The 12,895-nt window shown below is 41.0% G+C and overlaps 1 protein-coding gene across 1 annotated transcript; it reads left to right on the top strand.

The window, feature by feature from the left end:
• The first annotated feature begins 622 nt into the window (after nucleotides 1-622).
• On the top strand, nucleotides 623-11,949 carry BTBD1 (BTB domain containing 1). The gene is made up of 8 exons (XM_081839096.1): nucleotides 623-1,047; nucleotides 3,859-4,015; nucleotides 5,275-5,380; nucleotides 5,913-6,110; nucleotides 7,693-7,885; nucleotides 9,573-9,660; nucleotides 10,853-10,999; nucleotides 11,240-11,949. The coding sequence occupies exons 1-8, from the start codon at nucleotides 638-640 to the stop codon at nucleotides 11,396-11,398; spliced, it is 1,458 nt and encodes a 485-aa protein (XP_081695222.1). The 5' UTR covers nucleotides 623-637; the 3' UTR covers nucleotides 11,399-11,949.
• The last annotated feature ends 946 nt before the right edge of the window (nucleotides 11,950-12,895 follow it).

Genomic DNA, 12,895 nt, shown 5'->3' with positions numbered 1-12,895 from the left:
AACTACGTCTGAATATTATCCTCCTTCCGAGGAGACAATTTCATTTTACCCTCCCAAGAACCATAGCCGTCAACGTTTTCCTTTTTTTAAGGGAGATTCCCTTATTCCGAATAAGATTCCTCGCAAGAAAAGGGAAAAGTTGACAGCTATGCGAAGAACCCTGTGCGAAGCTGGAGATGTTCCCATTCTGATTCCGAGCTTGGAAAAGTGTCAGGCTACCAGTGGATTAGTTCGCAGGGCCCCCACTGGCAATATGGGAATAATGACTAGGGATGGGCATGACTTCTTTTTATTAACGCTGAGGAACCAAAAATTAAAATCAACAATAAAACAAAACCTGAATAAGAATGTGCAGGAACTCTCCACTGAGCAACTCTATGGATTTCTGCGGAATACAAACGCCCACCCTCCCTTTCCCCAAAGTGAACCACGAAACGACCCACTCGCCCAATGGAATGCTTCTCTCCCATTTTAGCTCTGTGAGTTGTGCGCAGGCGCTTTCGCCTCGGGCGCGCCAAGCTGTGCGTCGCCGCCCTGCCTACGTAGCGCCGCGCCGGCGCAGCTTGGAGGAAGGGGGCCCCCCATTGTGAGCCAAGAGGCGGCGAGTGCGCCTGCGCCGGCCTGAAGAGGGTTCGCGATGGCGGCCGCGGGCGGCCCTGAGGCGACAGCGGCGTCGGGGCCCTCGGAGGCGGCGTCGGCGGCCGGCGTCGCCGTGGCGGCCTCGTCGTCGCCGGCCGTGGCCCCCGTGGTGGTGCAGCGCGAGCCGGTGTACAACTGGCAGGCCACGAAGCGGTCTCTCCGGGAGCGCTTCGCCTTCCTCTTCGCCAACGAGCTGCTGAGCGACGTGCGCTTCGTGGTGGGCAAAGGCGGGCCGAGGGCCGGAGGAGGCGCGCCCGGGCCGGGCCAGCAACGCATCCCCGCGCACCGCTTCGTCCTGGCCGCCGGCAGCGCCGTCTTCGACGCCATGTTCAACGGCGGCATGGCCACCACCTCGGCCGAGATCGAGCTGCCCGACGTGGAGCCCGCCGCTTTCCTCGCCCTGCTCAGGTCCGTCGAGGAGGGAGGAGGAGGGAGGAAGGGTGGGTGGGTCGCGACGGCGGTGGCTGCTGGATACACGCTCCGTGCACGAGGCATTGTCAAGATGTGGCCGCGTCCGCACCATCCTTCGAAGCGCTATGATACTGCTTTAAAAACAGTCCTTGGGCTTCTCCCCAAGGAATTGTGGGGCTGTCATTTGTTACGGGTGCTGAGAGCTCTTAGGAGACCCCCCCCCCCTTTCCATCAGCTGGATAGCTCAGTGGGTTAGAGGTAAAAGGTAAAGGACCCCGGACGGTTAAGTCCAGTCAAAGGCGACTATGGGGTTGTGGCGCTCATCTCGCTTTCAGGGCGAGGGAGCTGGCGTTTGTCCACAGACGGCTTTCTGGGACATGTGGCCAGCAGGACTGAACCGTTTCTGGCACAATGGAACACCGTGACGGAAACCAGAGCGCATGGAAACGCCGTTCATGTTCCCGCCACAGTGGTACCTATTTATCTGCTTGCGCTAACGTGCTTTCAAACTGCTAGGTTGGCAGGAGCTGGGACAACAGGGTAACCGGAGCTCACCCTGTCGTTGGGATTCGAACCGCCGACTTTCTGATCGGCAAACCCAAGAGGCTCAGTGGTTTAGACCACAGCGCCACCCACATCCCTAGTGGGTCAGAGCATGGTGCTGACAAGGTCGCAGGTTTGCTCCTTGTGTGGGATGGCTGCATATTCCTGCATTGCTGGGGGTTGGACTAGATGATGATGATAATAAATTTATTATTTATACCCTGCTCTTCTGGCTGGGTTTCCCCAGCCACTGAGCGGCTCCCAACAGCATATTAAAAACACGATCAAACAGGGTCCCTTCCAACTCTATGATTCTATGATTCTATTCCCCTCCCAGAGGTGCAGTTCCCAGAGTTGTTGGGGGATTGTAGTTCTGGAAAAGGAATAGGTAGGTCTGCTAACAACGCTCAGTGCCCTTAACAAACTACAGTTCCCAGGATTCTTCATGAGGGGAGCCATGACCGTTTAAAGTGGCATAGTGCTTTAAATTTATGGTGTGGGTGTTGCCTTAGGTGGCTATAAAAATGGGGTTGGGCAGCCAGTTGTTTGTGGCTAGCATGATGGCTATGTTTCCCAGTATTGGACACAGTATGCTTCTGACTACCAGTTTGCGAGGAACAACAATGGGAGAAGGCTATTAATCCAGTAGGACCCTTTTCATGTTGTTATGGTGCTAAATTTATATTTTATAGTACAAATAAATAGCATGTTTTATTGAATAATTTATATTTGTTCATAGTTATTTTATATAGACATTTACATCCCAACTTGCTTGTGGCTATGCAGTTCTTAGAGTATAATCAACAAAAGTAGCTGGACTGCCATAAGCTATACCATACCACATACCTCCTATACCATAAGTATAGGAGGGAGTGGAAACTGTCCTTTCTACAGCAGCATTTTAAGAAAACAAGAACCATCCTATTGGATCACACCAGAGGACCAACTTGTCCAGCATCCTGTTTTCCGCATTGGCCAACCAAGTGCTTATGGGACAACAACTAACATTCAGATCCTCTGATACTTGAAGGAATATACAGCTATCATAACTTGTAAGCTATTACCCTTAATGAATTTGTCTACTTCCCCATTTAAAGCCATCTAAGTTGGTGGCCCTAACCATATTCTAAGGTAGCTAATTCCATAGTTTAACTTTCTGCACATATGGATGTGATGGATGGGTTTTTCTTCCTCTGACAGTTTGCTTGATTCGTATTATTGGGTGCCAAAGAGGGATAGAGTCTTCCATCCCATCTCTGTCACTGCACTTGGAACTCCTTGTCACCTGTGACCATCAAGGGACCGCTTAAATTCAAGACTGACATATAAATCAATGTTATGAATAAACAAATGTAACCTGGTCTGTGGAATGTGACCTTGGAGGCTGTGGCACAGATTTTGATTTCCTGAAAGACCCACTGGTCAGTGACTTAGTGAGGGAAGATTTGAACCAGGGGCTTACTGTGTTGGGTTTTGCTTCACTTAATTATGCCAGTTATGGCAATCCTGGAATTGCTTCTTCCAGGTATTGTGTAAAAAGTCATGCTGCACAAGATTTAGTGTACACTCCCTCTGTGAGTACATTGATAGATCTATTGGTGAAGTCTCACTCCCTGTTTGGAGGACATGGATAGAGGTCTTGTGCTGTCAAGCAAATGGCAGTGCTTGTTCTCTGCACAAGATGGTATTGCAATCTTGAGTTTTTTCTTTTGCACGGCAGAGAGAATTGTCTAGTGCCTGACCTTTTATGTTAACTCCTCATTCAAACCAGTTATCGCGGATCAAAGTTTTGGTGTGGATTTTGAATAGAATATAGATTTGGGTGTGGAGATGCTGCTGTGGTGTGTATGATCTGGAAGATGCAGCCTAAGAGCCCAAGATGAAAATAGTTGGAAGTCAAAATACTTGAATCTGAGTTTATATCTAGTCAGTAACAAAGAAGCTCTAAACCATTCTTCTAGGAATGTAGTATTTCTGGTCTGTTTTTGCATCGTAAGGCAATCTCTGACCTTTCAGGTTTGTAAAGCTGCTGACTTTCTGCAGATAGTCAAGATTGTCCGTTAATATTTGGGGTAGAATTGCCTGTCATATGCTGTAGAACCAGCTCTGCAGAACAAAGGATATTAGGATCTTGAGTGACTTTCAGCTCAGTGCTATGTGTATGTACTTCAAAGTAAGTTCAATGGGCCTTTCATGTTATAAAGGGTGGTTGCCTTAATTGTCATCAAGCACTGTTCTCATAACTTGCTCTTCTTTGATTCCTAGGTTTTTGTATTCAGATGAAGTTCAGATTGGTCCTGAAACCGTTATGACCACTCTCTACACAGCCAAGAAGTACGCTGTCCCAGCTTTAGAAGCTCATTGTGTTGAATTTCTCACTAAGCACCTTCGGGCAGACAATGCCTTTATGCTGCTTACTCAGGTAACCTGCTGACTTGCATACTTAATGAGCTAACTGGAAATATGTGTCTGTTACTTCCCTAATTGCGTAGATCTGAGCACGTCTTACTTAGAAACATGTACGCAGTAAAGCAGTTGTGAATGATGCTGGAATATGGAAATTATGATAACTCACACATTTGAGTAAGGCTTCCTGCTCATGATCCTGATTCAGCCTGTGTGTGTGTGTGTGTGTTGTGAACAACACTGTGGAAAGACAAATTGCTTAGCATTCAGGACTGTTTTATAAATACAGCATGAGCTAGTGATCAGTTGTTAAGTTTTTCATATTTTGTTATTGGAAGAAAATGGCGTGAAGCTTGGTGGTTTCTGATATTCAGTGTTATCAGCCTCTGGTGTATCAGAATCAAATTCATCCTCCTAGAACCTATATGAGTTACAATGTTTAACAGTTCTTAAAGTTTGGTGCCTATCAGGCACTGTTCCATTATACTCAATGAAAATTAAGCATGCATAGGATTCTGTGTACAGTGGTGCCTCGCAAGACGAAATTAATCCGTTCCGCGAGTCTCTTCGTCTTGCGGTTTTTTCGTCTTGCGAAGCACCCCTATTAGCAGTTTAGCGGATTAGCGCTATTAGCGGCTTAGCAGCTATTAAAGGCTTAGCGACTATTAGTGACTTAGAAAAAGGGGGGGAAATCGAAAAAAATCGCAAGACTCGCATGACGTTTTCGTCTTGCGAAGCAAGCCCATAGGGAAATTCGTCTTGCGAAGCGCCTCGAAAAACGGAAAACCCTTTCGTCTAGCGGGTTTTTCGTCTTGCGAGGCATTCGTCTTGTGGGGCACCACTGTATGTCCCAGAGCTAGTTCAGAAACACTTCTAACTGCAGTGAAGACCTGGGAGCCGGTAGGGAAATCTTTTCTACCTTAATTGTGACTATTTTTCCCCACCACCCACAGTTAAGGCTGCTTAAGGTAACCAGTTGCTAAGGGGTTGAAGCCAGCTCATAACCAAGATTTTAAACTGGTATTAAATGGGAACCCTGATTAGTCATGCTTTGTGTCACTGTTGATAGAAGTAAGGCAAGCAAGGAGTGAAGGTAGCAAATGGAGTTTTGTTTACAAAACATATTAATGTTGGGAGCAGCAGTGTGAAATTAAGGTTGGTTTTGTAGAAATTGTTTTTTGTTATTTTATGTTGGAAACTGTTTCTATTAGCTGTCAAGCCTATCCTGCAATACAGAATTTGCAAAATAATTCTAAGTAAATCTCTCTTGCATAGGCTCGTTTATTTGATGAACCACAACTAGCTAGTCTCTGTCTTGACACAATAGACAAAAGTACTATGGATGCAATAAGTGCAGAAGGGTTCACAGATATTGATATAGGTAAGTAGCCCTCTAACCATTTATGTTCTTTTTGAAGGACTAGGCTGAGAACTTAACTGATAGTATTTTTGCTATCCCTTCTCACACGTTGATCCAAAAAGATCCACATTCTTTGTTAATGGGTGATTTTAGTTGGGCATTTAACTTTCCAAGCTAACCTGATTGTCTTGACCATTTTAGGGGAGATTAGTACTAGATTTTGCACTCCAACTGAATGCATATTCCTACTGAGTTTCTTTTTAATTAGGTCCTATGTAATCTGTGTGCGGGGGATTATTATTTTTGTTTGTTATTATGATGTGCATTTTTTTGTTTTATATTGTAAACTGTCCTGTAATCAGATGAAGGACAGCACAGTTTTAAAAAAAAGTTTGTGTCAACTATATTGTCAAATTAATTTAAGGAGTATAGGCTGAGAAAGCTAGTTTATGTAGTAACTTTAAAAGGCATTCAATAGCAGTGAATTTTCTGGGCAGAAGTGGGGAGGGGATGGAGTCCTCAGTTCGCAAGTAACTTCATTCTTCTTCTTCAGACACTTTGTGTGCAGTATTGGAAAGAGACACACTAAGTATTCGTGAAAGTAGACTTTTTGGAGCTGTTGTCCGCTGGGCTGAAGCAGAATGTCAAAGACAGCAATTGCCCGTCACATCTGCCAATAAGCAGAAAGTGCTTGGCAAAGCCCTCTCCTTAATCCGCTTTCCACTGATGACTATTGAAGAGTTTGCAGCAGGTAACTGGCTTCATTGTTGCAAAAAGTGAAAGGTTCTCTATGTTTTTAGATATAATGTCTAAAATATGTGCTAAGGTTCCAGTTCTATTGGCCCTTTTACTAGAGATTAAATCATCTATGTTTAACAACATGGTCATTGGTGCGAGAAAAGTAGCAAGAAAACAATACAGTATATTTTGTTTGCTCAGAAATCTGACTTTTTTGTATTTTTGTGATGCTCTTGCAGCTTGATCCAGCGATGTTTATGTTGAAATAAGCCTTGTTGATCTCAATAAGACCTGCTTCTCAGAAAATCTGCATAAGACTGCAGCTTTATTCTCCAGATTTTGTTAAATCATATTTGTAATGTTGCTCATTTGTTTTTTGTTTAATCCCTGCAGTTAAGATGTTAGCTGCCAATAATGAGAATTGCCTATGGGAACAGTTATCCTCAATTAATTTAATCATTTTTATAGTGGAAGACAAACTTTGTGCCTCATTGACAGGCTGTCTGCTTTCAAAAATGGGAAGCGTCTCTTGTAGGATGGAAAGCAAATGTGTGCGATACATCCTGTAAAAAAATGGAAAGTAGCTTGCACTAAAAGATACAAACCATCCACAGATAATGGCTTATTTACCTGGGAGCAAGTCTCATTGAACTCTCTGGAACTTACTTCTTTTACAAGACAATTTAGTCATGTCAGAGGTTGAACATTGGATGAAGCACTTAAAAACAAATCTGTTGGCTTCATGTGTTGTTTTCACTTAGGATATTTGCCTTAGGCACAACAAAGGACCATAATTATGATGTTTCAGTTTTTTAAAAATTACGATGTTTCAGGGTTGTTGTTGTTTTTAAAAAACACCTTGCATTTAAATTTACATGTATTTAATTTTATATATTGTAATAACTTTGTGTTTTATATTTCTGATTTAACTGGTTGAGAATCATATATAAAACTAAACACCTGGTTTTACCTATTTCACAAGTCACACTGCTAAAATGGTTCTTTTGTGTGTGTGTCTGCAATATACAAACCAGTTAAACCAGAATAATTAAGTGTTTCATCCTGTTTAAGTCTATTGCCAATGGCAAATTTGGCAGTGTGAACACAGATCTATAGACCATATATCATGGAAAATAATCACTCATAATACAAATCTTAATTGCCAAAGTACTACTAGTGCAAATAGTTCTCAAGTCTAATCTGTGTGTTGTGGAATAAGGCTTATTCAGTAAATATGTGGCTAACACAACATATTTCAGACTAGCTGAGGTGGACATTCAAACCTTTTATCCCAATGCTTATATTAATTTTATCTTAAAAAACATTAGAGCTTATGCTAGCAGATAACAAGCTTGATTCACAAGCTATTTTTTGGTTGGAGTATTTGGATCTTGTCAGCCTTCTCTTGAAGCATGTTGGTCTTTCTCCGTTTATAGCCCAGATTAGTTAATCCAAGTTAAACAGCTACAATCTAGCAGTGGGATTGCTGTAAAAAAAATAGGCTTATAAAGTGATAGTTGCCTCAAGAACACTTCTCAGTCGGCCTCCTAGTATATAGAATATATTCAGCTCAGTTGCACTGCCTTTTTTTCCAGGTCCTGCTCAGTCTGGAATTTTGTCAGATCGGGAAGTAGTAAATCTCTTTCTGCATTTTACAGTCAACCCTAAGCCTAGAGTTGACTATATTGACCGACCAAGATGCTGTCTTAGAGGAAAGGAATGCAGCATAAATAGATTCCAGCAAGTGGAGAGCCGCTGGGGTTACAGTGGAACAAGTGACAGGATCAGGTATTGGTCCATTTTCAGGGGAACTCGTGTAATTAGCCTATCACAATTAGGAGAAACCTTCCAAAATATTATTGCTCAGTTAGCAACTTAGTAGCTGGCCATGAGGGCATGTATTTTCCCTGCCATCATAGACACATTAAAGAAGAAAGCATGGCTAAGGATGCTTGTTCTGCTGTTTGGCTTTTCACACAGGATTGGATAACTCATGTAGGGAATCGTATGGCAGCACATTGATGCTCAAATAAACACACTTTGGGCTATGACATGGAAGGTTTCTCTTGTGGCTTTGGGATTGCATGGAGACTAGGTAAAAGATGCACTGTTCTGCCTATAATAAATGTTCTTCTTATTGGGTGTAAACACTGGCTGATAGGTTTGGGGTCAAATTCATTAAGGCTGTGTGCATGTAGTTTCATTGGCCCTTAGTCCGATTCAATAGATTATTATTTCACACTCAGTTTGTTCAATATATATTTACTTAATGGTGGCTGGGACCTAAAGAACTACTAGGGGAAACATGTTTTTGCTTTGTAAGCTGTTGAGCCTACCCTGCAAAATACCATGCCACAACTGTTGTGGTACGGTTGAAAGTACCTAAGTTTCAAAAACAGCTTGCCATGTGGCATGGGTGGCTGCTGTTTAAAAAGGAAAAAGAAATCCTAGTGCCTCTTTTGGGTGCATAGAACTGGTTATACAGCTCTCTGAATCCTGGCCCAGGTGCTTACAAAAGCACAGTGAGGTCTTCTTTAGAAGAGACTGCTTGAAGCTTATGTTCAGCACACTATGCTGTTGCACCATATGCTCTTGTGTGTTGACTTGTAGTATTTCACTAAAGATAATGGGGATCAGTTAAATAATACTTGTATAAAAGAGCATTAAAAGAAGGGCCAAAGCTTCTAACATTTAGGCAAGTTCAAGAGGTTGCTTACAATACCAGGTTAAGTACCATGAGATGGGATGTTTTGTCCCTTTTATTATTATTGTTCCAGTGTTGATTTTGTTAATTTGTATTGGGAGGAGTTGGTTTTATACAGACTAATTACTATTAGAAATATTGTTTAAATGTTTGTGTAAGTACCTTGGGTATTGTTTTGAGAAAGGAGTCTAAGAAATGTAAATAATAATGATAGCAGACATTGGAATAAAACAACTCCTGAATTGAATCACTAAACCCCCCCCCCAACTGATAAAACTACTAGCAGCAAATCAAATAGTTCCTATTTTTCTTTTTAAAGTAGTCTATATTGCCCTCTGAATCCCTGATGAAATAAGCATTTTAACTTCATTTTCAGAAGATGAGAACAGAACTGACTTCGCAAGTCTTTCTGGGGAGGGGATTCAGAAGGGGAGGGAGTCCTGCTGAGGGGATTATGCCCTTTGCCCCTATTTGTCAGACAAACCGAAGCCTGAGCTTATCTTTTCTGGAGATCTTAGTTTGGCACAGGTATCTTTTTAAGCATGTGGCAGAACTGGAATTTGTACACTTCTAGCTTATTCCAGTGCAAAATAAAGGTAGAAACAACTGTAGTTTAGGAATTCAACCCTTATTTGGAAATTTTAACACTAGTCAGTTACATTTTTCTCTTCATATTTCAAATACATTTACTTCCCTCTATTGTCTATGGGGTCACAAAGAGTCGAACACGACTAAACAACAACAACAAATTCTTTATTTTCTCTTTTTAAGGTTCACCGTTAATAGAAGGATTTCGATAGTGGGATTTGGATTGTATGGTTCTATTCATGGACCCACAGATTACCAAGTTAATATACAGGTACCATCATGCTTTCTACGTGCTTAATGAGTGACACATTTTCCTTAGACACCAAAATGTGTAAATAGTTCATTAATTTAACTAAATTGGCCAGGGATGGTCTGTTCAGAGTTTCATCATTTTGGGATATTGGATCAGTAGATTACTGAGGCAGGGTTTCTTACTTATGGTCCTGTGGAACTGGCTTTCCACTCAAACTTGCCATGTTGGAACTTGCTTGTGGAATACAACTACCCACCCACTTTGAGTATTGCTATCTTGATATATCTGGAGTGTTTCAAGGGGAGTACTACCTAAATTACTGAACTGTGTGTGAATTACATTTTCAGATCTTCTGTTAAGGTACTACAGGGCTTATGGAGAAAAAAATGTGCTTGGCAAAAAAATTATGTATGCCAGTACTTGAATAAATAGTTATCAAGAAATCCAGAATATTTTAATGGATTACTTTCAAAATCAATTATTATTATCATTATCATTATCATCATCATCATCATCTTATCATAAATATTTATTAAATTTGTATACCACCCTACCACCATAGATGACAGGGTGGTTCACAACATAAAATTACAATATGAAAACCACAAAGCAGATAGTAAAAATAAGAACAGCAACAAACCAATAATCTCCCTCCAACAACACATTGACAAGGGTATTGGATGTCAATCAGCTGAAGGCCTGGTTGAAAAGGAATATTTTCACTTGGCGCCTAAAGGTGTATAATGAGGGCGCCAGCTGAACCTCCCTGGAAAGAACATTCCACAAATGGGGAGCCACCACAGAAATTTAGACAAATCTGATTGGGGAAGGCATTCCAAAGACAGAGCAAAACCCCTTTTGTCTTACCTATGACAGAAGGAGCATCTGAAGAAGAGCTTCTGAAGTTGGTTTTGATTGCTTTGAACTATGCCCTGAAACAAACTATTAGTATAGATCTTGTATTAGATTGTGTATTAATTTCAGGTGCCAATTAGAGCCCCAATTTAAGCATTATGGGTTGTGAAAGCTTTGCTTGTTGAAGCCCCAGGCTGTGGTTTCAGTTTCAACCAGAAGCTGGAAGAGTGAAACAGGTTCCAGTGGCAAAAATCAGGTTCTGGTCATCTTAATAAAATGTGTAGGAAGTGGTTTCTAAAACAAAAAATCACAGGGTGTTTTCTGTTTTATTTCTTGCCATGCTGTCTTACTGCAGATAATTGAATATGAGAAAAATCAGACGCTAGGGCAGAATGACACTGGATTTAGCTGTGACGGAACTGCCAATACCTTCAGAGTGATGTTCAAAGAACCTATAGAGATTCTGCCAACTGTGTGTTACACTGCTTGTGCAACCCTAAAAGTAAGATATTCTCAATTATTTTGTAAATATTTTAAACATGAGCGATGAGAAAACTGGACTGTATGTATTGATTATGTGTGGCTTATATAATATAAGCCTCTTCATTACTAAAACGAGTATCTCCGCTGTAGCATATATTTCCTGGTATTGTAATTCTTTGCCACTAATTTACTTTACTGCATACTTTATAAAGTATTGTAAAGAAGAAGGAAATAAACTTATCTTGTTATTATTCTTTAGGGCCCTGATTCTCATTATGGCACAAAGGGATTGAAGAAAGTAATCCACGAGTCCCCCACTTCAAGCAAAACCTGCTTTTTCTTTTTTAGTTCACCGGGTAACAACAATGGTACATCAATAGAAGATGGGCAAATACCAGAAATAATATTTTATACGTAACTTCAAATAACTGAGAAGTAAAACTTTGCATTGACTCTTGATAAAAAGGACAGATGGAAGATACAGAATACTGTGAAGCATTGTAAATACATAATCTCGGATGTGTTATGATGATACTGAAGTATTGTACATGGAAGGTACTAAAACCTAGTATTCACTACTTCCAGTGGCAGTTTGCAGCCAAATTGTTCTTGAACTAAAATATTCTTACCTGTACATAAGTATTTAACTTGATCACTTTAAATATACTGCCATCGTTACCTGAAAGCTGGAGCAGAATATTTGTATTTTTTTCCTGAAATATACATGTTGCAAATGATATATCATTTGCGGATGGTATGATTGCGTTCCTGCACAATACACCACTTGCATTCTTAAAACTGAACACTTATGAAGAGAAGCTGAATTAAGGTTGATACAAATTGCCTCTGTAATTGTACTCAGTACAGTATACATAAAATTAAATCTGTTTTGCTGTTTTGCTGGGGAAATATTATTCAGAAGTCAGTTGTATGAAGCTACCCTTGAAATAAAGTGAAGAGTGGAAGCAATTTTGTATAGTCCCGGAATACGTTACTTAAAAATAAATCCTGAACACTTTAAACTTACTTGTTCATACATATGCAAGCATACTGAGTAGTTCAGTATATATATAAAATGGAGTAATTAAGAATATTGTTTAAAGTAGCCTAGGCATATATTTTAAGTATTAAAGATACTGGCTAGGTTCCAAAGGATCAGAATACTTAGTCTCACAATGGAAGTTCTTCAAATCATCTGGAGGGCACTAGGTTGGCAAAGGCTGGTGTACAGGTGGAATACCCCATATAAAATCATGCAAGCCCATTTTAAGAGTCTGAAATGCTACAACTCAAACACAAGTCTTATCACCTCGGTAAGGTATAGCTGTTTGCTAGGATCTGAAAAGCTTGTCACTTTAATCCTTACTCTGCATTGCAAAATCTACTTTAAAAATACCATTGTGCTCAGTAATGGGCCTTTTTCAGAGGTAAAAAGGAACAGGATTGCAAAGTTCCCTTGGCCTCAAAAACTAGTTCCATGGTGATTTGATTGGAAGCTGCTGTCACAGCAGCATTTTTCAAAGCTGCTTTGATGATTAATGCATGCCTCTGCTCATTCAGTGAGCTATGGATCAGGCTAGTGAAAAAGACAGAGGTGACTTCATCTTTGAGAAGATCTCATTGAAAATGTGCCACAAATGTCTGTGATGCATACCTCACTGTGTGAAACTTCAGCAAAGCAAGCAGCTGCTGTATTACATATCACAAGTGTCTGAAATGCTGCCTTTTCTGTTGAGGTGGTTAGTACCAAAGGTGAAAAGTATCAGCCCTAGAAAAATCTCTGTGTACCTGGATTTATGACTAAATCACATGTGACCATACTACCATAAACGTTACCCAGTTGTGGAAGCTAAGCAAGATTGGGCCGGGTTAGGACTTGGATGGGACGTGGGTGGCGCTGTGGGTTAAACCACAG

The sequence above is a fragment of the Podarcis erhardii genome (genome assembly GCF_964252035.2).
Source record: "Podarcis erhardii genome assembly, chromosome: 14".
Taxonomy (NCBI): Eukaryota; Metazoa; Chordata; class Lepidosauria; order Squamata; family Lacertidae; genus Podarcis; species Podarcis erhardii.
The sequence above is the reverse complement of the archived record's forward strand: the minus strand, read 5'-3'. Positions and strand labels throughout refer to the sequence as shown.